Source organism: Folsomia candida, unplaced genomic scaffold (genome assembly GCF_002217175.1).
Source record: "Folsomia candida strain VU population unplaced genomic scaffold, ASM221717v1 Fcan01_Sc039, whole genome shotgun sequence".
NCBI classification, from domain to species: domain Eukaryota; kingdom Metazoa; phylum Arthropoda; class Collembola; order Entomobryomorpha; family Isotomidae; genus Folsomia; species Folsomia candida.
In genome coordinates, this window is record NW_019091231.1 from 1,112,519 (window position 1) to 1,130,892 (window position 18,374).

The window sequence follows — 18,374 nt, forward strand, 5'->3', positions numbered from 1 at the left end:
GGAACATTTCTTCTAATTGAGAAGAAAGCTAGTGCCATAGAGAAGTGGGAGATTTGGAGGACTGATCCGGATCTAGATACCCTGTATGCCTTCCTCTTTTAACGTTTGTCCAATTTTTTGTAAATAAAAACCTTTTTTTTTATTTTCTTGACTTTACAGCTTTTTCTGGCGAGGTCATGAAACCATGGAAGTCGAGGTACGATGGGTATTCGATCCTACTGTTAAGTTAGGGGTGTATGTATACAGTCCGCCATTTTGGTTACTACAGACTAGAGATTGGTGGCCATCTGCAAAACTACCAGGGCCAATCTAGTGAATTTCTTGTTAGGTAGTAACAATGTTAAAATTTACGTTTCATAACTACAAAATAACAAATGTGGATGGTGTTCTTTAATAAACTTGGTATTGCATTTTAAAAAATTGCATAACTTGACACATATTATCACGCTTAATTTTCAAATGGTAGAACACAAAGTATGAACGTGTCGAAAAGATAGGTAAACCGACACTACGACCGGCATCCTTACAATAATCCTCCAACTACGACTTATGCCACTGAACGACCGCTGAACATTTATTTCAGCAAAACAAAAATCATTGCATAGCATGTGTAGTATATAATTCATAATTGGAAAATAGTTGCAAACCCAAATAGGCTAAAAATGTCTTATTTTCAGTCATCCTCTGAAGCACGCATAATTTGAGCTTATCACAGTTTCCTAACGACAAATCAAAACCCTTCCGTGTGCCATGTTCATGTAGCCCAAGTCAGGTGTTTGGAGTATTTCTACCAGTCCGTTGTTTTAAAATTTTGACAAGAATTAAAAAAAAATTAGATAGAATCAATACAATAAAAATTGTGGTCACATGCAAATGATTAAGAGGAATTTATTTGCAAAATTTTATTAACTATTTAAATAGGTAATACAAATATCAGACGTAGAATTGAAGTTCTCGGATTGGAAGTACAGCTAAAATAACGTGATAAATTATTACCCGCGGAATCCCTATGTCTAAATTTTACAAGTCTAATTTTTAAAAACGGGAGACAATTATTTTTAAGTGTACGTATATCAAGAATTTCCGTTCATTTATGAATGATAAAATTTATTGGAAACAAGTAATGAATTATAATTTTTATAAGATATGTTACAAATTTTGTGTATCAATTTTGTAATCCACAAGAAATAAAGGTGAACATTTGAATTTAATGCTATAACATTCTACCAGCCTGGTGAAGCCAATCCTATTTTAATTGATTTACTTGGTTAGTAAAATTTACCAAAAGTACCATTTTATGTGCAAACCGAACATAAACATTTTAAGGATCGAACATATCCTGGAAGGCGCCTCTTAAATCGACCGCGACAAAGCCCACTGATTCATTAGCTGCTGGGTAATGTACTCGCGCTTCAGCAGCTAAAAGAAATATTTATATTAATACCGAATAATTTTTTTTATTCAATAAGCTTTGAAATTTGTTTATCGCACCATTTATCGATTCATTCAGGTGCATTCAGAGCTTTGCACCCTCACTCATTTTAGTTGCCTTGAGGGCAATTGAGATGAATTTCCCTTCAATTTCATAGGTCCATCTCAACTTTTAGTGTGAATGAAGATGAGACACATTATTTAATTGGAAAGAACGGCCTTCAATCCACATTGTTTTTCCCTATGATTAACACACTGACTAATTGGGAAGGGGGTAAAAATGAGGGAAGATGGTAGCCCAGAGTATACATCGATAAAATTTTGAGTTTCTGCTCAGTTTCTTATCATTTTTAGCCCAAGTCAAGGCTTATGTTGCCGTTATGTCTGTGTGTCTGTCTGTCCGTCTGTCTTCGCGATAACTCTCTTTAAACTCAACCGATCGACAACCGATCGAAAAATCGAGCTCGAAGATGAGCAAACTCGGTCGAGTGGTTGGCCGGTGGGGGACATATGGGTGGTGGGGTTATTATGCATCAAATTTTCAAAATTGTAGAAAGCTGAAATTTGGTACATAGGTAACTAATGGCTTCTAATTGAAAGATATGAATTGAATTTGCGAAAATTTTTATGCGGAGGGACCCCATGGGGTCACCCAAACGGATTTTTCAAAATCGTCCAATTAAGCTGAAATTTGGTATGGAAGCCGATAACAGCTTATAATGGGAGTTTATGATGTACAATTTTGAAAATTTGAACCAGAGGTACCCTGTGGGGTGACCCATACTGATTTTGTAAAATCACTCAATTAAGCTGAATTTTAGCAGAGAGGTTGGTAATAACTTCTAATGAAAGAATACGAAGGGAAATTGGAAAAAAAAGTAGGTGGAGGGACCATATGGGGCTATCCATAGCGATTTTTAAAAATCGTCTAATCAAGCTACAACTTCACATGAAGATTTGTAACCAACTCGGGCTAAGCAAAGCTGTACCAGAGGTTTATGTACTAACAATGCGAAGGTGTTAACGGCTAACCTCAGAATTCGATCGGACCAATTTTATTTGGTAGTGCAGGTCAACCTTACTAACGTTTGGTTTTGCACTTTTCTGAACGCGCGAGTTTGACCGCCTGGCGGGATTTTTTAAACACTTTTCAGCCAAAACCTCGGGTTTTCAAAACGCTTTAACTTTTCGAATTTTGGCGCGATTTCAAAAAATCCAAAACATGTATTCTTACGGTCATATTCTTAATGCAAAATTTTGAGTGTGAGTGGGAGTGGCCACTCATACTCAGGGTAAAAATTTTGCATTGAGAATACGACCGTTAGAATTACGTACTTGAATTTCTAAAAATGCATTTTCAAATTTGTCAAATTTTGAAATTTTTGTGTCAACTTTTGAATTTCGAAAAATTAAAATCTCAGCAAAATTTTGTCAAAAAATTTTGAAAATGCATTTTTAGAAATTCAAGTACGTAATTCTAAGAATACATGTTCTGGATTTTTTGAAATTGCGCCAAAATTTGAAAAACTAACGCGTTTTGAAAAACTGAGGTTTTGGCTGAAAAGTGTTTAAAAAATCCCGCCACGCGGTCAAACTCGCGAATTCAGAAAAGTGCAAAACCAAACGTTGGTCAGGATGACCTGCACTACCAAATAAAATTGGTCCGGTCGAATTCTGAGGTTAGCCGTTAACACCTTCGCATTGTAAGTACTTGAAATAAATACTTGACTTGAATTTAGTATTTTCCCCAATTGTAAGTAATTTCCACACGTTTCAAAATTTAATCCATGATTGTCAATCCATTTCTATGACCTACGCCGGTTTATCACTTTACTAATTTCGCCCATTTCCAAACTCACATCCTAATTTTCCGCAATGCTCACATGCTAAAATTTGAAATGAGAAATTTAAGCCGTCTCTGACCTTACCCTGCCTACATATGAACAGCTATAGTTGTTCAATAAGCCCTGACTGAGATTTAAAAACTTTCTTATCGGTCGGGCCGGTTCCGGTTTCGGTCCACCCTTATCGGTTCTCGGTACGGTCCCGGTTCTTCCAAGAACCGGACCATTGAGAGCACTATATACAACACGTTCTCTGTTCAAAGCCCAGACTCGTCGACTTTCTTGTACAACCTTTTGCCAATTGTTACAAGTCTCAATATCCCAATTTTACGTTGAATAATAAAAATTGTAGCTCGACCTAACTGTTTACTGTGTACCGGTGTTTATTCATGTGTCGCGGAATATCAGATACACTGCTTTTCAGATCAAGACACGATAGATAAAAATTAAAAACTAAACTCGTGTTGTCTCGAGCTGCCTCACATGTGAGCGACAAACATTCACGTAATCTCAAATAGGTATGAAATTCATACCTATATGAGTTGACCAATTATAAACGATGACACTTTATGAACAGCTATGGTTGTCATTAAATTCTAATTGACGTACATTTACCTGTATAGGCCCGGTTAGGATTTAACATTTTTTGGCATACAGGGTGACTCGCACATTGTTCAACATTATCTGCATTTCCTACTAGGAGTTCCTTAGCTTTAGGAAATTCAATAAGTTCCGGCCATTCCGAAACCAACCGAGTTAGCAACCCGGAAACCGCTGATGCAGTGAGAGAAGTCCCAAATTCAGTGCAAGGTTCCTGTTTTAATTGTGGACGAAAGAATGCGAATTTAGAACAATTTCAAAATTTTAAAGTGTAATTAATTAAAACGTTTCCAATTATGTAGAATATTGAGCAAGAAATATCTTTACATTATATAAATCATTTATACGAAATAATCACTCGTGTGTATGACATCCCAGGCAGCCACGAGCATGTACTTTGTCCTTAAAATATCCCTAGGATATCCCAATATCCACAAAGGTGATATCATGCAGATGTCTATGTATTAGACGCCTTACACCCTAAGTAATATGGGGCCTTTATCAAAAATAATGGACATTAGGATATCATGAGGATACGACCGTGTTATAGCCCGTCGCTGCTTTAGAGCCTAACATGGAGCTGGTAGACTGAAAATGTAACCAACCTAACCACTCTGGCAGGTGGGTATGCGTCCACTTCGTAGGCAAAACAATGTAATTTTTCGTTATTATGATTATCTTACTAACCTGCCTATTTAGTCTAAGAATAAGATTTTCTCCGAAAGTTGCAACATCCGCGGCACATTTCCCGCTACTGAATTCACACCAAGTGCGATCCCACGTCAATGCACCGACTGATATCACAGAATTCAAATGACCTGGAGGAAGCACGTCTGGGTTGGACGAATTTCCAGCGGATATAACAGGAAGCACTTTCCCATTACATTGATTGTAGTACTCGTTAAAGACGTTAGTTATCAAGAGTATCGCAACCCTGTAATTGATATATTAATAAATGACAATGATTATATGAGAGGCTAAAGCTGGCTCCATAGTCACGTATTTACATGTCATACTCCCTATCCTGTAATGCTAAATTTAACATTAGAGGATAGGGAGCATAACATGAAAATACGTGACTATGGAGCCGGCTTAAATAAGTAAAGACAACAATACGCTAGTCTGTTAGTCTGTCAAAGAGCTGAAATACCAAGCTTCAAGCTACTTGCTCTAACTACTAATTCTACTTATACCAAGCATAAGTGGCCAACCTTTAGTCGAAAGACAGGTTGATACTCCCCATACTTATTATTTGGCATATGAGTTATTTATGAATTTATTTGAAATTATTCAATAAATTAGCTACTGTATATGTGGACATATACTTACTCGTTTGTTACTTTGAAATTGAAGCTGCAATTTATAATTTGTGCGTCATATTCTTTTGCGTGATGTAGTCCGCGAGTTATCGTAGCCAAATCGCCTTGGCCTTGGCTGTCCAAGACTTTTATTGGTAAAATTTTCGTACAAGGGTGGCATGTCCTTGATAAAATGTATCCCACTTTGGTGCCGTGTTGAACATCGGAGTCGTCGACGCATGCAACTAAATTTCCATCATTCGCTGTCTTCATTTTTGAAGTAAAACATCGTTGATCCGGCAACATGTCCAAATTAACACCCGTGTCTAACAAGGCTACTTTAACAGTTTGACCACCAACTTTTACACCATATCCACCAAGCCAGCTTAGCATATTTTTTATTCTTGTGTAAAAGGTAATCTGTGGACCAATTTGTTGAAAGCGTTTAAAGTATCTATCTGTGCGATCTTCAAGGCAGCGAAACGCATTCGGATACATCATCCCCTCCGCAATATTTTGGGGGTTGTCCAACACAAAATTGCAAAGAACTGAATCCGCATTCGCTAGAAATTTCAGGACGGGGAAGTTCATATCGTAAATAATTAGTTGGCGCAGCCAGTCAATCTTGAATGTCTTGATGTGTACAAAATTTGTAGTGATTTCGTTCAGTATTTCGTTTAGACAATTTAACTCACAGGCACGATACTTTTCCTCTGTGGAAGTCGCGTCGCGTGGCGGAGATAAAAATATAATGGCCGTTCTTGGCATAATGCTTAACATTTCTTCGGAGATGATCAATTTTGTGCTTACTTTCCGATATGGTCGCCCATGTCCAACTTGGAATATGTAAAAGGTGTAATTAATGAATGATTGTCATTTTTGTTGACAAATATAATACTTACTGATCCTTTTCCAAGGGATGTAACCCTCCAAATCGCCGCCATCAGTGTCATTTACTTTAATTCCAAAAGTTGTAGTAAGATCGTTCCTCCCCCCTATTACAATGTATGATTCATTGTCGAAATTATAAACAGGTTTTCGTCCCATGAGTGCTGTCTCCTCCTGCTTGCTATCTATTGATTGTGAAGACGAGGGGGTTGGTAAAGGACTACAAATCTTTGAACTGTAAGCAGGGTCTAATACGACGATCTTTGTGTTTGGGGCTAGGTGTGAACGCCTCAGAGTATCTGCATTATAATACATTTTGTAATGTGGTTTAAATTTAACGATATAATTATATTTGGAGTACCAATAATTAAAACTACATAAATGCTTAAATTGCCATTTACGGATAACATCATTGTACTTGCGAACATGTAAGTCAATAATTTGATCAGTTTCTTACAAACCTTTCAAATCCTTCAAGAAACTCTCCCTTGGGTATCTGAAGTCTGTGTCTCTGTCTCTGTCTCTGTATCGGAAGTATCTTACTGAGTCTTTCCCCTTGCTCAGCCTTTCCTGCAGCAACTCAATCGTTGCACGTTCTCCCTCACGAGATAACCATCGAAGTAAAATGTCCACTAAGATGCCAGGATTACGATGTAATTCGAATTGCCGTTCATGGTGGGATTGGACGTCATCTAGTTCGTTAAAGTGAGAATTACATATTGGATCACATTGATGATATAATATCACCAATGCAATATCATTGATACAGTGAGCACAGATAGTCTTTATGCCCTTCAAAAAAAGCTCACTTTTCAGCTACCACTAGTGATTTTTTTCATTATTGGCTTTGTTCTGGAATCCATAGGCCAAATATTTCTGAAAATTTTGACATGCCATTCAACTCTCTATGATTTTTTTTAACAAAGTTATGAATTTTTGAAAAAATGCTCGCCGTAAAAGTTTAACATTGCTCTGATGGGAAATTTCGTCGGTGAGCTGATTTTCAGAAATTCATAACTTTGTTAAAAAAATCATAGAGAGTTGAATGGCATGTCAAAATTTTCAGAAATATTTGGCCTATGGATTCCAGAACAAAGCCAATAATGAAAAAAATCACTAGTGGTAGCTGAAAAGTGAGCTTTTTTGGTTTTCTAAAAGGTCATCTAAAATATTTATTCAATTGAGTAAAGTAGTGTATTCGCAGAGTTCATCATGTGAGCTTTTTTTGAAAAGGTCATGACCTTTCACCTTTTTGACGTATTTCAAAAACTGGGGCGGAATCCAACCACAATCTTTCTTAATTTCCATTCTGCAAAATTTCAAATTTTTATCTCGACCAATGCGCGAGATATTCAAGCTTTTAAGGGCATAAAGACTATCTGTGCTCACTGTATTGCATTGATTTGTGACTTATTTAAACACATCTAGTGTACCATCCAATGCATTTGCGAAATCTTTTACGTGGGACTCATCACCGGGTTCCCAAACTTCCCAAAACATTCCAACAAGTTGCCCTACCGTAATAATGTCTGACATTTTTACAAATGAGTTTTGTCACGGTTACGAAACAGTTCAGAAAATGATTTCAAATTATACTTGGAGGCTGCTAACTTGTTCCAAAATCTGGAGCGATTTATTCTATCTAAAATTATTTTTAAGTTTTTAAGTTATTCTTGAAGTCTGCAATGCGGCGAAAATTAAATGACAAGTTATCACGCTGTCATAGATTTATAAACGTTTAAATGAAAAAAAAATCTTGATTAATTTATTCTATCTTGCCAGCTCTACAAAGCCATAATGCATGGCATGATTCTTAAATTCATATAAAAGAAATATATAGCGAATGATCAAGATTACTACAAGCTTATATAAAAAATAATAATTCCTCTATAACTAAGTTAGCACAATTTGATACACTTTTGTACACGGAATTAATAAAATTCTGTTGCGTGACCGGATTTGGATCTGCAATGATGCAGATCTAAGTCTGGGCTTCGGACAAAAATAGACCAAGTGAGAAGGGAGAGACGGAGATTGTGAGGTTGGATGAGTTTTTGTAGTGAGTAGGGTTTAGGTTAGGTTAAGAGTACGTTAATTCGTTATATAAAAAGATATAAATAAAAGAGATTTGAACACCAATCTTACGAAAGTGTTGGATACATATTTATTTTGCATAGCTTACATATTCGTAACAGTTGCAAGAAAGTTGGTATCTCCTTACGTCTACACCAACCAGAAATATCAACACAGGATACGAACCACATCCTGTGTTTATTTTGACTTGTCATGTTGCCAATATTATGGTAAACAGTGTAATTTTAGAATCTAAAGGGTGATTCATCTTATCTGTAAAATATGATCATAGTCGAAACCATAATCACTTGGTAAAATTTTTATCAGTAAATAATTTTACATAAATCCTAGAAGTTGGCGAGGTTTTTGTTAACTGGTGAAATAGGATAGAATTCCATACAATATGCCCAGTTCTGGTAAAAATGGTCCACAATCGTTTCCAACAAGTGCCCGTAGAATCTGCAGTTAAATAATTGAGATACTTATAAAGTGGTTTATTGATTCATATAATAATTCATTAATCTCTCATACTGAGAATATCAACAACTTACTGGGAACACTAGGCATGTGTGACCCGGCCCTAGCGATCTCATTATATACATTCTATGTATTTTGTAGTTGTAGTCAGGCAATGTAACAAAATTTCTGTGTAAAAATGACATTTGGTCACTCTATGACGACTTTTGTGACGAGTGTAAGGCAGCATTTTTACTGCTTGTGGCGTGCGGTGGGAGTGGCGATCGCTTCCCACCAACGCAACGACTCGTTCAACATTGCTCAAAATTCCTATTTTTTCAACTTTAAGGATTTCATCTATTTTAATTGTATTAAATAGTTAACTCGAACTTTGTCGGCATCACTACTGACCAATGGATGATTGTGTAAATTATGCATAACCGAAACTCTTTATAACCTGCTTGTTGATATAAACTCGTCTCATTAAAAAAATTCCCCGTTAAAACTGATGAACTAAATTTAATTAATTACTGAAATTAAATTAATTATAAAACAGCTTATTAGTGTAAAGGCGAAAATTTACGTATTTAATTACACTAACTTACTTATTATTTTTGATATATTTACTTATGTTCAAAATTAACGAGATCTTGGTTTTTATTAGAAAATATTGGACAGATTTATGTCCAAACAAAAATTTTACAATGATGAGTTGAAAAATAGGAATATCGAAAAATGATGTGGGACGAGCCGTTGCTTGGGAAGCGAGCACTACTCCCAGCGCACGCCACAAGTAGTAAAAACGCTGCCTTACGCTCGTCACAAAGTGACCAAATGTCATTTTTACACGGCAATTTTGTTACATAGTCTGACTACAATTAAAAAATACATCGAATGTATATAACAAGATCGCTAGGTCCGGGTCACACATGCCTAGTCTTCCTAGTTAGTGTCTTTGCTAATTCATTCAGTCATCACATTACATACACTACATAGGTATAGCATCCATATATATCAATATATGTCTCAATCTCCCCATCTATTATATAGCGATTTGTGGAGAAATACAGTAATGAAACTGTTTTTGTCTTACGTGCAAAATCATGGCTCACAGACATGAACGTTTTGTCCAGAAATCTTGAGTTGAGGATTTGCATGCATTCAAAGTAGACTTTAGGTAGGGTAAGTCTCATTACATGGCAATATACAATTTTTATTATTCAGTAATTTATCTAAATCATAGCACTGTTGTATAAATTATCGCAGAAAAAATTTCGCCTTGCAACGGCGTAACAAAAATTACCCTCACCTGACTAGAAAAGGAAAGTTACAAATTAAACACCTCCTCCAGTTCCTTGCCTGGCGGGAGTTTTCCTAAAATTGCAACGACACTTCCGCGTTGAATGGCGATCCTGATGCGCTGAATCAGACCGCACAATCAATGGGTAGTTAGCCACCTCCCTCAATCCATTTTTAGCTACAGGGAGTTCGGTCGAGATGTTCGTCAAGGTAAAAAACCTAAAAGTGACCGATTGTCTTGAAATTCAAAACTTAAGGTTGTAGTGACCTAAAAATATTATTCATGCTATATTTTAATCGCCAGGACCTTTTTTTCGACACGATACGATTTGAATTTCAAGTCAATCGGTTCAATTATGTCGTATCGTGTCGAAAAAAGGTCATCGCGATTAAAATATAGCATGAATAATATTTTTAGGTCACTACAACCTTAAGTTTTGAATTTCAAGTCAATCGGTTAATTTTAGCCAATCATGTCGAATCGTGTCGAAAAAAGGTCATGGCGATTAAAATATAGCATGAATAATATTTTTAGGTCACTACAACCTTAAGTTTTGAATTTCAAGACAATCGGTCACTTTTAGGTTTTTTACCTTGACGAACATCTCGACCGAACTCCCTGTAGCTAAAAATGGATTGAGGGAGGTGGCTAACTACCCATTGATTGTGCGGTCTGGGTACTGATCAACCCTTCAACACCACTCAATGTGATTTAACTATGTAGTAGATTAGAAATTTTCTAATTTACCAAATTTTTAATAGAAAGTATTAAGGTTACGGACTACTTATGTGTGTGACGTCACTAATACGTCACTGTTATGACGTCATTTTGATACATTTTGAATTATTTCTCACGTTTGGGAAAAAATTTAAAAATTCTTCCTAATTGAGGTTTTAGATCGTGTCCTTATTAGGGAGGTTGAGCAAGAGTCAAATTTTGTGATTGTACTGTAAATTTGATTGTAGAAGTACAGGACTTGCTATCTCTACAATCAAAATTACGGTAACAATCACAAACTTTGACTCTTGCTCAACCTCCCTATTGCTAGATTAAAACTATGCACCGTGCGACGGATTGAACTTTTTGTGGCCACGCGCATTTTCAACTTTCCCGTAAGGATATCATGTGTTCTCTATATCTCTGTTATTCCCCATAATATCCATTCCTGGTAAGTACTAAAAAAAGTTCAAAAAATTAGAATTATTTTGATAAAAAAAAATTCTGCTATAAGTTTATACTTTTGGCATGAGCGGGGTTCAAAGTTGGGATTTACAAGGGTAGTGTCACAAGTGATAATCGCGGATTTCACATACAACACATCAAAATGAACACAATATTTGTTATAATGAACTGAAATTAACTGAAATGTGATTACTAGTCATAATACATGATATTATAGCACGATAATGCAATGTTCGCCCGATTTTGGTAAAAAAATAAATATTGGAAAAATAAATTATATTTGTGTCATATATGATTAATTTAACTAAAATATTTATTTATTTCGCAGAACCGAGGAATCGAAATATGAAGAGAAGCTTCCTTCGTGGACATGATGAAAATTACTTGGTTAAATGATCTAGGATGAATGTTTGGCAATTATCGTTGGGATGTTCGGTGTTATTGGTAAATGAGTTAAAATAATATTCTTGTTTCAGATTACAATTGATTACGGTAGCGACACGGACATTGACATGGATTGGACACCAATTTCGGAAACACCAAACACCGTGGGGGGCCCATCGGTGGGAAGTCAGGAAGCTGAACCCGGAGTGTATGATGATCTTTCCCATACGGACTCCACACAGCAACCTGACGGACCTAAATCGGGCTATTCGTTAAAAAATGAGCACAATTAAAGATAATGCCGGTGGATCTACGAATGACGACTCGGAACAGCCTTCTTCAGACCGACCTGACTTGATGGTGTCGCTGGCCTCAAGTGATAAGTCTCCAGAAACAAGGACACACGACATGGAAGGAGTACCAACAATTATAGAAAAGAAGTTTTTGGCCGAAAAGGTAATATAAGGGTTATTTTATTCTCAAAATTAATAAAAAAAATTTACTGTTTTTTTTACTTAAATAATTAAAATCATATGGGTTTCAGATAGTAAATTTAAAAACACCGTCTGAACGAGTTAATTTTATCAAGACAACTGTATCAGAATCTTTACCTGCAAGTTTGAACGATCTGCAACAGGATCACTTGGACAGATTAGCAAGAGCTTGGGCCTTCAAAACAGTCGCCAAATATCAGAAGTGCGCAAGAAGAATGAGTTTTTTCTTGGACAAGGAAAAACAATACTTGGACGGTTATTTTGTCTTGCCTAAAAACTTCTTCCCTTCAGAAAGGACCAAGCGACGAAGGGTTGAAGAACTTGAGAAATCCTTGTCCCCTGAGGATCCTGGCGATCTTGTCCATGCAGTTTCTAGGACGTTAAATAAGCACGGACATCCTGAGGCAGCCAGAATTATCAAAAAATCCCTGTCACCATCGAAACAGCAAGTAATACTGGATTCCCTCAGCAAACCTTCAACAACTCCAACCCCTTATACTGCTGAAGAAGCAACAAGATGTACAAGTCGGATAGACTGCGTCATTCTCGAAAAATTAGTCGAACAGCCACTATGACAGACATATTCAATCGAGCCATGGATACCTCAGATCCCCTATTATCATCTCTTCATCTGGACAAAAGAGCCCGTTATCGAAAACAGTTGGCTCTACCTCAAGAAGTCCTACATATGCTAGAATGCCCATCTGTACCAACTACACAAGAATTTGGTGACGATGATCAACAAGTCGAACCCGATGAAAACAGTTTGGACTACGAAAATGAAATTGAACTTGAAAACGAGGTAAGTATTTTTTTCCCCATTATTTTATTCTAACTATACTAAGTATTAGCCCAACGATAAAAACCAACGACAACAAATGTTTTTAGTTTTATGAATCTAGTCATTTTTGATCATGTTATAAGGTATAAAGTTAAATTGAGTGATTATAAATTATGTTTGTTATTATGCCCATGTAGTTCTACTCAGCGGCCCCAAGCCATGTACCTTAATACTCTAATCCCAGGTAGTATTGCGGTTTTAACCGACAAGGGGCCCTACCTGGCTTAAATTTTCTATTTTCAGATCTTTGAATCGAGTTGGCATTTGCACATGTGAACAACTTCAAAATAATTACAACAAGGCGTACGTTACATTTAAGGTAATGTTTTTTTTATATATTTCCTGTATTTATTTTTTTTACCAAAATCGGGGGAACATTGCCCTATCGTGCTATAATATCATGTATTATGACTAGTAATCATATTTCAGCTAATTGTAGTTCATTATAACAAATATTGTGTTCATTTTGATGTGTTGTATGTGAAATCCGCGATTATCACTTGTGACACTACCCTTGTAAATCCCAACTTTGAACCCCGCTCATGCCAAAAGTATAAACTTATAGCAGAATTTTTTTTTATCAAAATAATTCTAATTTTTTGAACTTTTTTTTAGTACTTACCAGGAATGGATATTATGGGGAATAACAGAGATATAGAGAACACATGATATCTTTACGGGAAAGTTGAAAATGCGCGTGGCCACAAAAAGTTCAATCCGTCGCACGGTGCTATGTATTGAATATTTTCAAAAGTTTTGAATGCGAAGTGCGTAAAATAGTGTAATTTCCATAAGACGACTAGTTGAAGGGAATTAACAAGTGTCAAAATTGGCTAATTTTTTCTGCAATATTTTCTGCATATTATCAAGTAGGCTTCATAGCACAAACTCAATTAGGTGGATTTTCATTTTTTGATTTCAATGCGTCAGGAAAAAGATTGAAAGTGTAATGTTTTTTAATTACTAAGTGCTAGTGGCGGCGGAAGCATGGGGACAGGGGTACATTGTCCTCCCAGATTTCAGATGTGCCATTAATCGTTCCATGGTATATGAACCCCACCCTCTCGTCACAATGTTAATGTCCTCCTATGTCCCCAAAGTTCCACCGCTAATGACAAAATAAAGCACGATAAAAGTTTTCGCGGCGAGTTTTTACTCGATGATTTGAGAGACAAAAAATGAAAAAGTGACGTACACACACATACATAGTCCGTTCCCTTAATGAAAACAATGTAATTATGCAGATATATTTGTGGTCACTGAATGGAGCAACAGCAATAAAAGCAAGTGTGATAGAGAAATGTAGAATAAATACATAAATCAATCAATAGTAGGGCACGAGGGATATACGTGCAAATGTTATCTATTTAGGGGACGTTTGTAAACTTCATAACGCAAAGGGGGGTGGGTGAGGGTTAAGGTAAATGATATCGTGGCTATGCGACATATGCTAAAGGGGATTGGTGGGGGTCCAAAAAAGCCAAAATTTGCGTTATGAAGTTTACCTACGAGGGAGCATTTTTAAGTAGTGTCCATGGAATTTTATCTTTAAAACGAGACATATTTAGTCAAATTCATTTTGTGGTTTTTCAACCTGGTCTCCCCCCAGTTGAACGCAACACTCCATCATGTGCCTCAGTTGCTTCATTCCTTCACAATAAAATTGTTTAGAGTTAGAGTTTTGGGCCTTTTGCTCCAGCGAAATTAGTTCATTATTGTCCATAATTCTCCTTCCTCCGAGCATTTTTTTCAAATTTGGAAATAAATAAAAATCGCAAGGGGACAGGGCAGGAGAATGAGAGGGGTGACCGATCTCGGGTAGCCAGGAGCGGTCCAGGGCACCTTTCTTAATCTTCGCTGTATGTCACGAAGCATTGTCGTGGAACCTTTGTCCAAGGCTCCGTGTCTCTTATTTTTGATACGGTAACGTGGATAATCCAGTACTCTGACATAGTGTTGGTAGTTCATCTGGCGTCCTTTTGAAAAATAATCCTCGAGCATATCCCCACTGGCGTCCTAGAAAATTGTGGCCAAAACCTTGCCCGCCGACTTTTTGGCTTTTGCCTTGATTGGACCGTTTTGACGGGTCAAATCAAGATCGAGCTTGAGATCGATCACTCCACCTTATTCTTCTGACCTGGCCCCATGTGATTGTTATTGATTTCCAAGTTTGAAAAAAAATTCTCCGAGGAGAGAGATTTATAGAAGATAATCAATTTTTGTTTTTTGAGCTTGCTGGAGCAGTCAAGGAACCCATCGGGCAGAAAGCTTTGACAAACCCAGTCGTTCATGTAGGATGACACTAACACTTTTATAAGAAATCCCCATTTCCTCCCCAATCTGAAGGATAGTCACTCGTCGATCTAGTTGTAGAAAGTCACTGACTTTTTTGCACCTGAACTCGTGGGTAACTGAAATTGGCCTACCCGGTCGAGGCTCGTCTTCTGCACTGTCCCTACCACACTTAAATTCTGTTACCCACCTTGAAACAGTTTTATACGATGGAGGAGATTCTCCATAGACTTTCTGCAACTTTTTATAAATTTCTATCGCAGTTTCACCTTGTAGTGCAAAAAAGCGTATGGTGGAACGGATCTCAATTTTCGAAAATTCCATTTTTGCTCGTAAGATGTGACTTTGGGGTAAAATTGTGAGAGAATGCGTGATGGGAATGTTATGATTTTTGGTACACAATCTACACTCGGTACGAGGATTAGAATGAATGACATTCCAGATTCTTATCTTATCTCTAAGGTATAGATGGACACTACTTAAAAATACTCCCTCGTAACATAATTTCGTCGCTTATAATAAAAATATGTATCTATCTACAGGTGTGATACACTTGTATAAAGTGGTGTACGTATTAATAATATAATTGCTCTATCAGACGAGCAATAAAACATTTCTTTAGTATAGCGATTATACATATATTCATTCTTTTATATTGAGCCATATACTACATATATATAGGAATTACCTGCAATTTCATGGTGGAAACTCCACTGGAGTTCCTACAATGAACCCTTACATACTACACTTCACCTTCAACTGAGGAATAGAGAAAGTTTCTATAAATATTTAAAGGTAACCCTTCTCTTTATTCTGTTCAATAGTAATGCAAGTCCCCCATTCAGTTTACAATATGCCAAAAGTACCCTTCCCATAAAACGAGTTGTGAATATGCAGACTACAAAATTTTGTACAAAGTGATCGTGTATACGTAAATTTGTATCTTATTTTTACCAAATTAAGTGACTAATTAATATAGAATTTTTATTAAATATGTATAAAAGTTTAAGATTAAGTTTTTCCCATTTAATGGAGTTTGCTCTTATTTTTACAGTAAAGGCGGCATATATTTTGACAATAAATAAATCATTATTAATATTATAACTACTTATTAATTTAAAAAAAGTTAGTGCAGAGTATTGTAATTTGTGTACAGATTATTTAGTTACGCTTTTAGTTTAATAATATTTGTGATTTGTGTTATTTAAAAATATGATTAAGTGAAAGAGTGGCTAGTAGCTTGTTAAATATATTTAATGAGTAGTATCACAAAAATTTGTATATTCATTGCCACAGTTTTCCAACTTGTTGCAGTGTTACCAGGTAATGCCCACTTGTGATAAGCACACTATTCAAAATATTGTAATTTCAGTGCTATGTGATTTTAATAGTCGCCAGCTTTTCTTTCATATATTTTGCAATGCATACACTGTGTCCCAAAAGTATCTGTGCATCACTCGCGCGCGCGGTTTTCATCCACTTTTTCCCTTACATCTTTTGTGTTTATTTTTATTTTTAAACATTTCTTGACCCAATGGCCTCAAATGTCATGCAATCTCGTGAACATACGAGTGCGGATTCAAACATTATCACAAGAAGGATATCCTGTCGAGCGCAGATACATTTGGGACACGGTGTAGTTTATTTGTCATAGTAAATTATAAGTGTAATGTGTGTAACCAATTAGAACACAGATTTTACATTTCTTGTATTCCGCCTAAAAAAATAGGTGTCCATTTCTGGAGTCCGGAAGATGCTGGAATAATCCTATCGTATCAAACCTTCCATCTACACGATTATCTTCAAACCCTTATTTGCACTGAAGGTTACGAAAAATATTTTCAGGCTGGAATAACCACTCATTCAAATACAGATATTTTTAATAATCAATGTCCCACATTTTTACAAAATCATACTATATTTTTAATTGATTGCAGTAACGTCGGTATTCTTCCCTCCATTCAAGGAGGAGGAATCTACGCAGGAGTGGAGGTCGGAGTGGGATTGGTGCTTGAATTGAGTGGCGGGATGATCGAGTTGGAATTCGAAACTCATGTTGGTATGGGTCTAGAGATAAAAATGGGAAGAAAGATAAGGGTAGATGACCAGGTTGAGATTAGTGTGGGCGGTGGATTTGAAATTGAACATTTTGAAATTGACGGCATAGTGCCATATGGCGGTATTGGGGTAGCGTGGGGAATTGAGGTGGGTGTAGAGATTGAGGTTATGGATGGATACAGTGTGGAAATTATTATAGGTGTACGGTTCGGTGATGAAATGGAGGTTAATTGTGGCGCTGGATTTAAAATGGCGCGGAAGTTGGTTGATGGGGTAAGATTGGAAGTAGGATTGGGGGTGGAGGTTGAGGCGGAATTTTTAAGTGCGTTTAGTGATTGACCCTCATTTTCCAAACGAATGGATGGTTGGTAGTAGAATTGGCGGTTTTATACATAACGGTATTTTCATTGGAATTAATTATACTAAAGGTGATCTCTGATTTTGTGGAAAGCATAAATTACCCTGCAACGCCTGAAGGCGTCGACGACGAATTGTTTTGATATTGTCAATATGTTGTCCGCCCATCTTAGCAACAAGTCTGAGGCTTAGTTTCCAGTTCTCGAACACCTTTTGACACATTTCAGGGGTGACAAGATCCCACTCGCCATTTAGACTTTCCGAAGAAAGGATAATTTTTATTCCTTCCTTTTAAAATTCTTCTGTTTTGGTTATCTGAAGGGATAAAATCCACCAAATTGTTGTAAGGTGACTTAACGGAGTTCCCTGAATAATCACACAAAGTCATTGGGTTCTTCATTTAATATCTTGGGCGTACGGTGGGGTCAATGTGACTGTATATAGGCACATATCGCGGAGAAGGGTTGTCACTCTCTGCTGCTTCCCACGGTCCAGGTTTTGATTATAAAAATCTGGAATTTTTTGTAAAACATTGTCCTTGACCTGGATGAGGATAATTTTTGCATTCGACCGATGGGATATCAGTGGTTACACCCCACGGTTCGACGTTGCACCAACCACTATGAATCGATCCAACAACTTTTCAAATTTTTATGCACGAGTATTTCTACTCATTTCCTGTGAGATGTACAGCAAATTTTTGGTGCCCCGTTGCTGTATTCAAGGAAGATAAGCCTCTAGTTCAATGTCGTGACAAATTTGGACTCTTTAAGTGCATGAGTACGCAAGTAGAGCATCATCTCTCCAGTTTTTATGCTTGGGCGGCAACGCACTTTTCGTTCATAAAGTTGTCCCTATATCTGAACGGTTTTACGA

General features: G+C 36.6%; 1 protein-coding gene across 3 annotated transcripts; it reads right to left on the minus strand.

Moving 5' to 3' along the window:
• Positions 1-857: 857 nt before the first annotated feature.
• LOC118433047 lies at positions 858-8,663 on the minus strand. 3 transcript variants are annotated; one of them, XM_035844593.1, is made up of 7 exons: positions 7,495-8,663; positions 6,523-6,753; positions 6,076-6,360; positions 5,205-6,009; positions 4,563-4,809; positions 3,885-4,089; positions 858-1,419 (listed from the first exon to the last, which is right to left on the minus strand). In XM_035844593.1, exons 1-7 carry the CDS (start codon positions 7,595-7,597, stop codon positions 1,322-1,324), a joined length of 1,974 nt encoding a protein of 657 aa, XP_035700486.1. In that variant the 5' UTR covers positions 7,598-8,663; the 3' UTR covers positions 858-1,321. The 3 variants fall into 3 exon arrangements, with proteins under 3 accessions (XP_035700486.1, XP_035700487.1, XP_035700488.1); XM_035844594.1 differs by having other exon boundaries at positions 3,891-4,089; positions 7,495-8,662; XM_035844595.1 differs by lacking the exon at positions 3,885-4,089 and having other exon boundaries at positions 7,495-8,655.
• Positions 8,664-18,374: the final 9,711 nt, after the last annotated feature.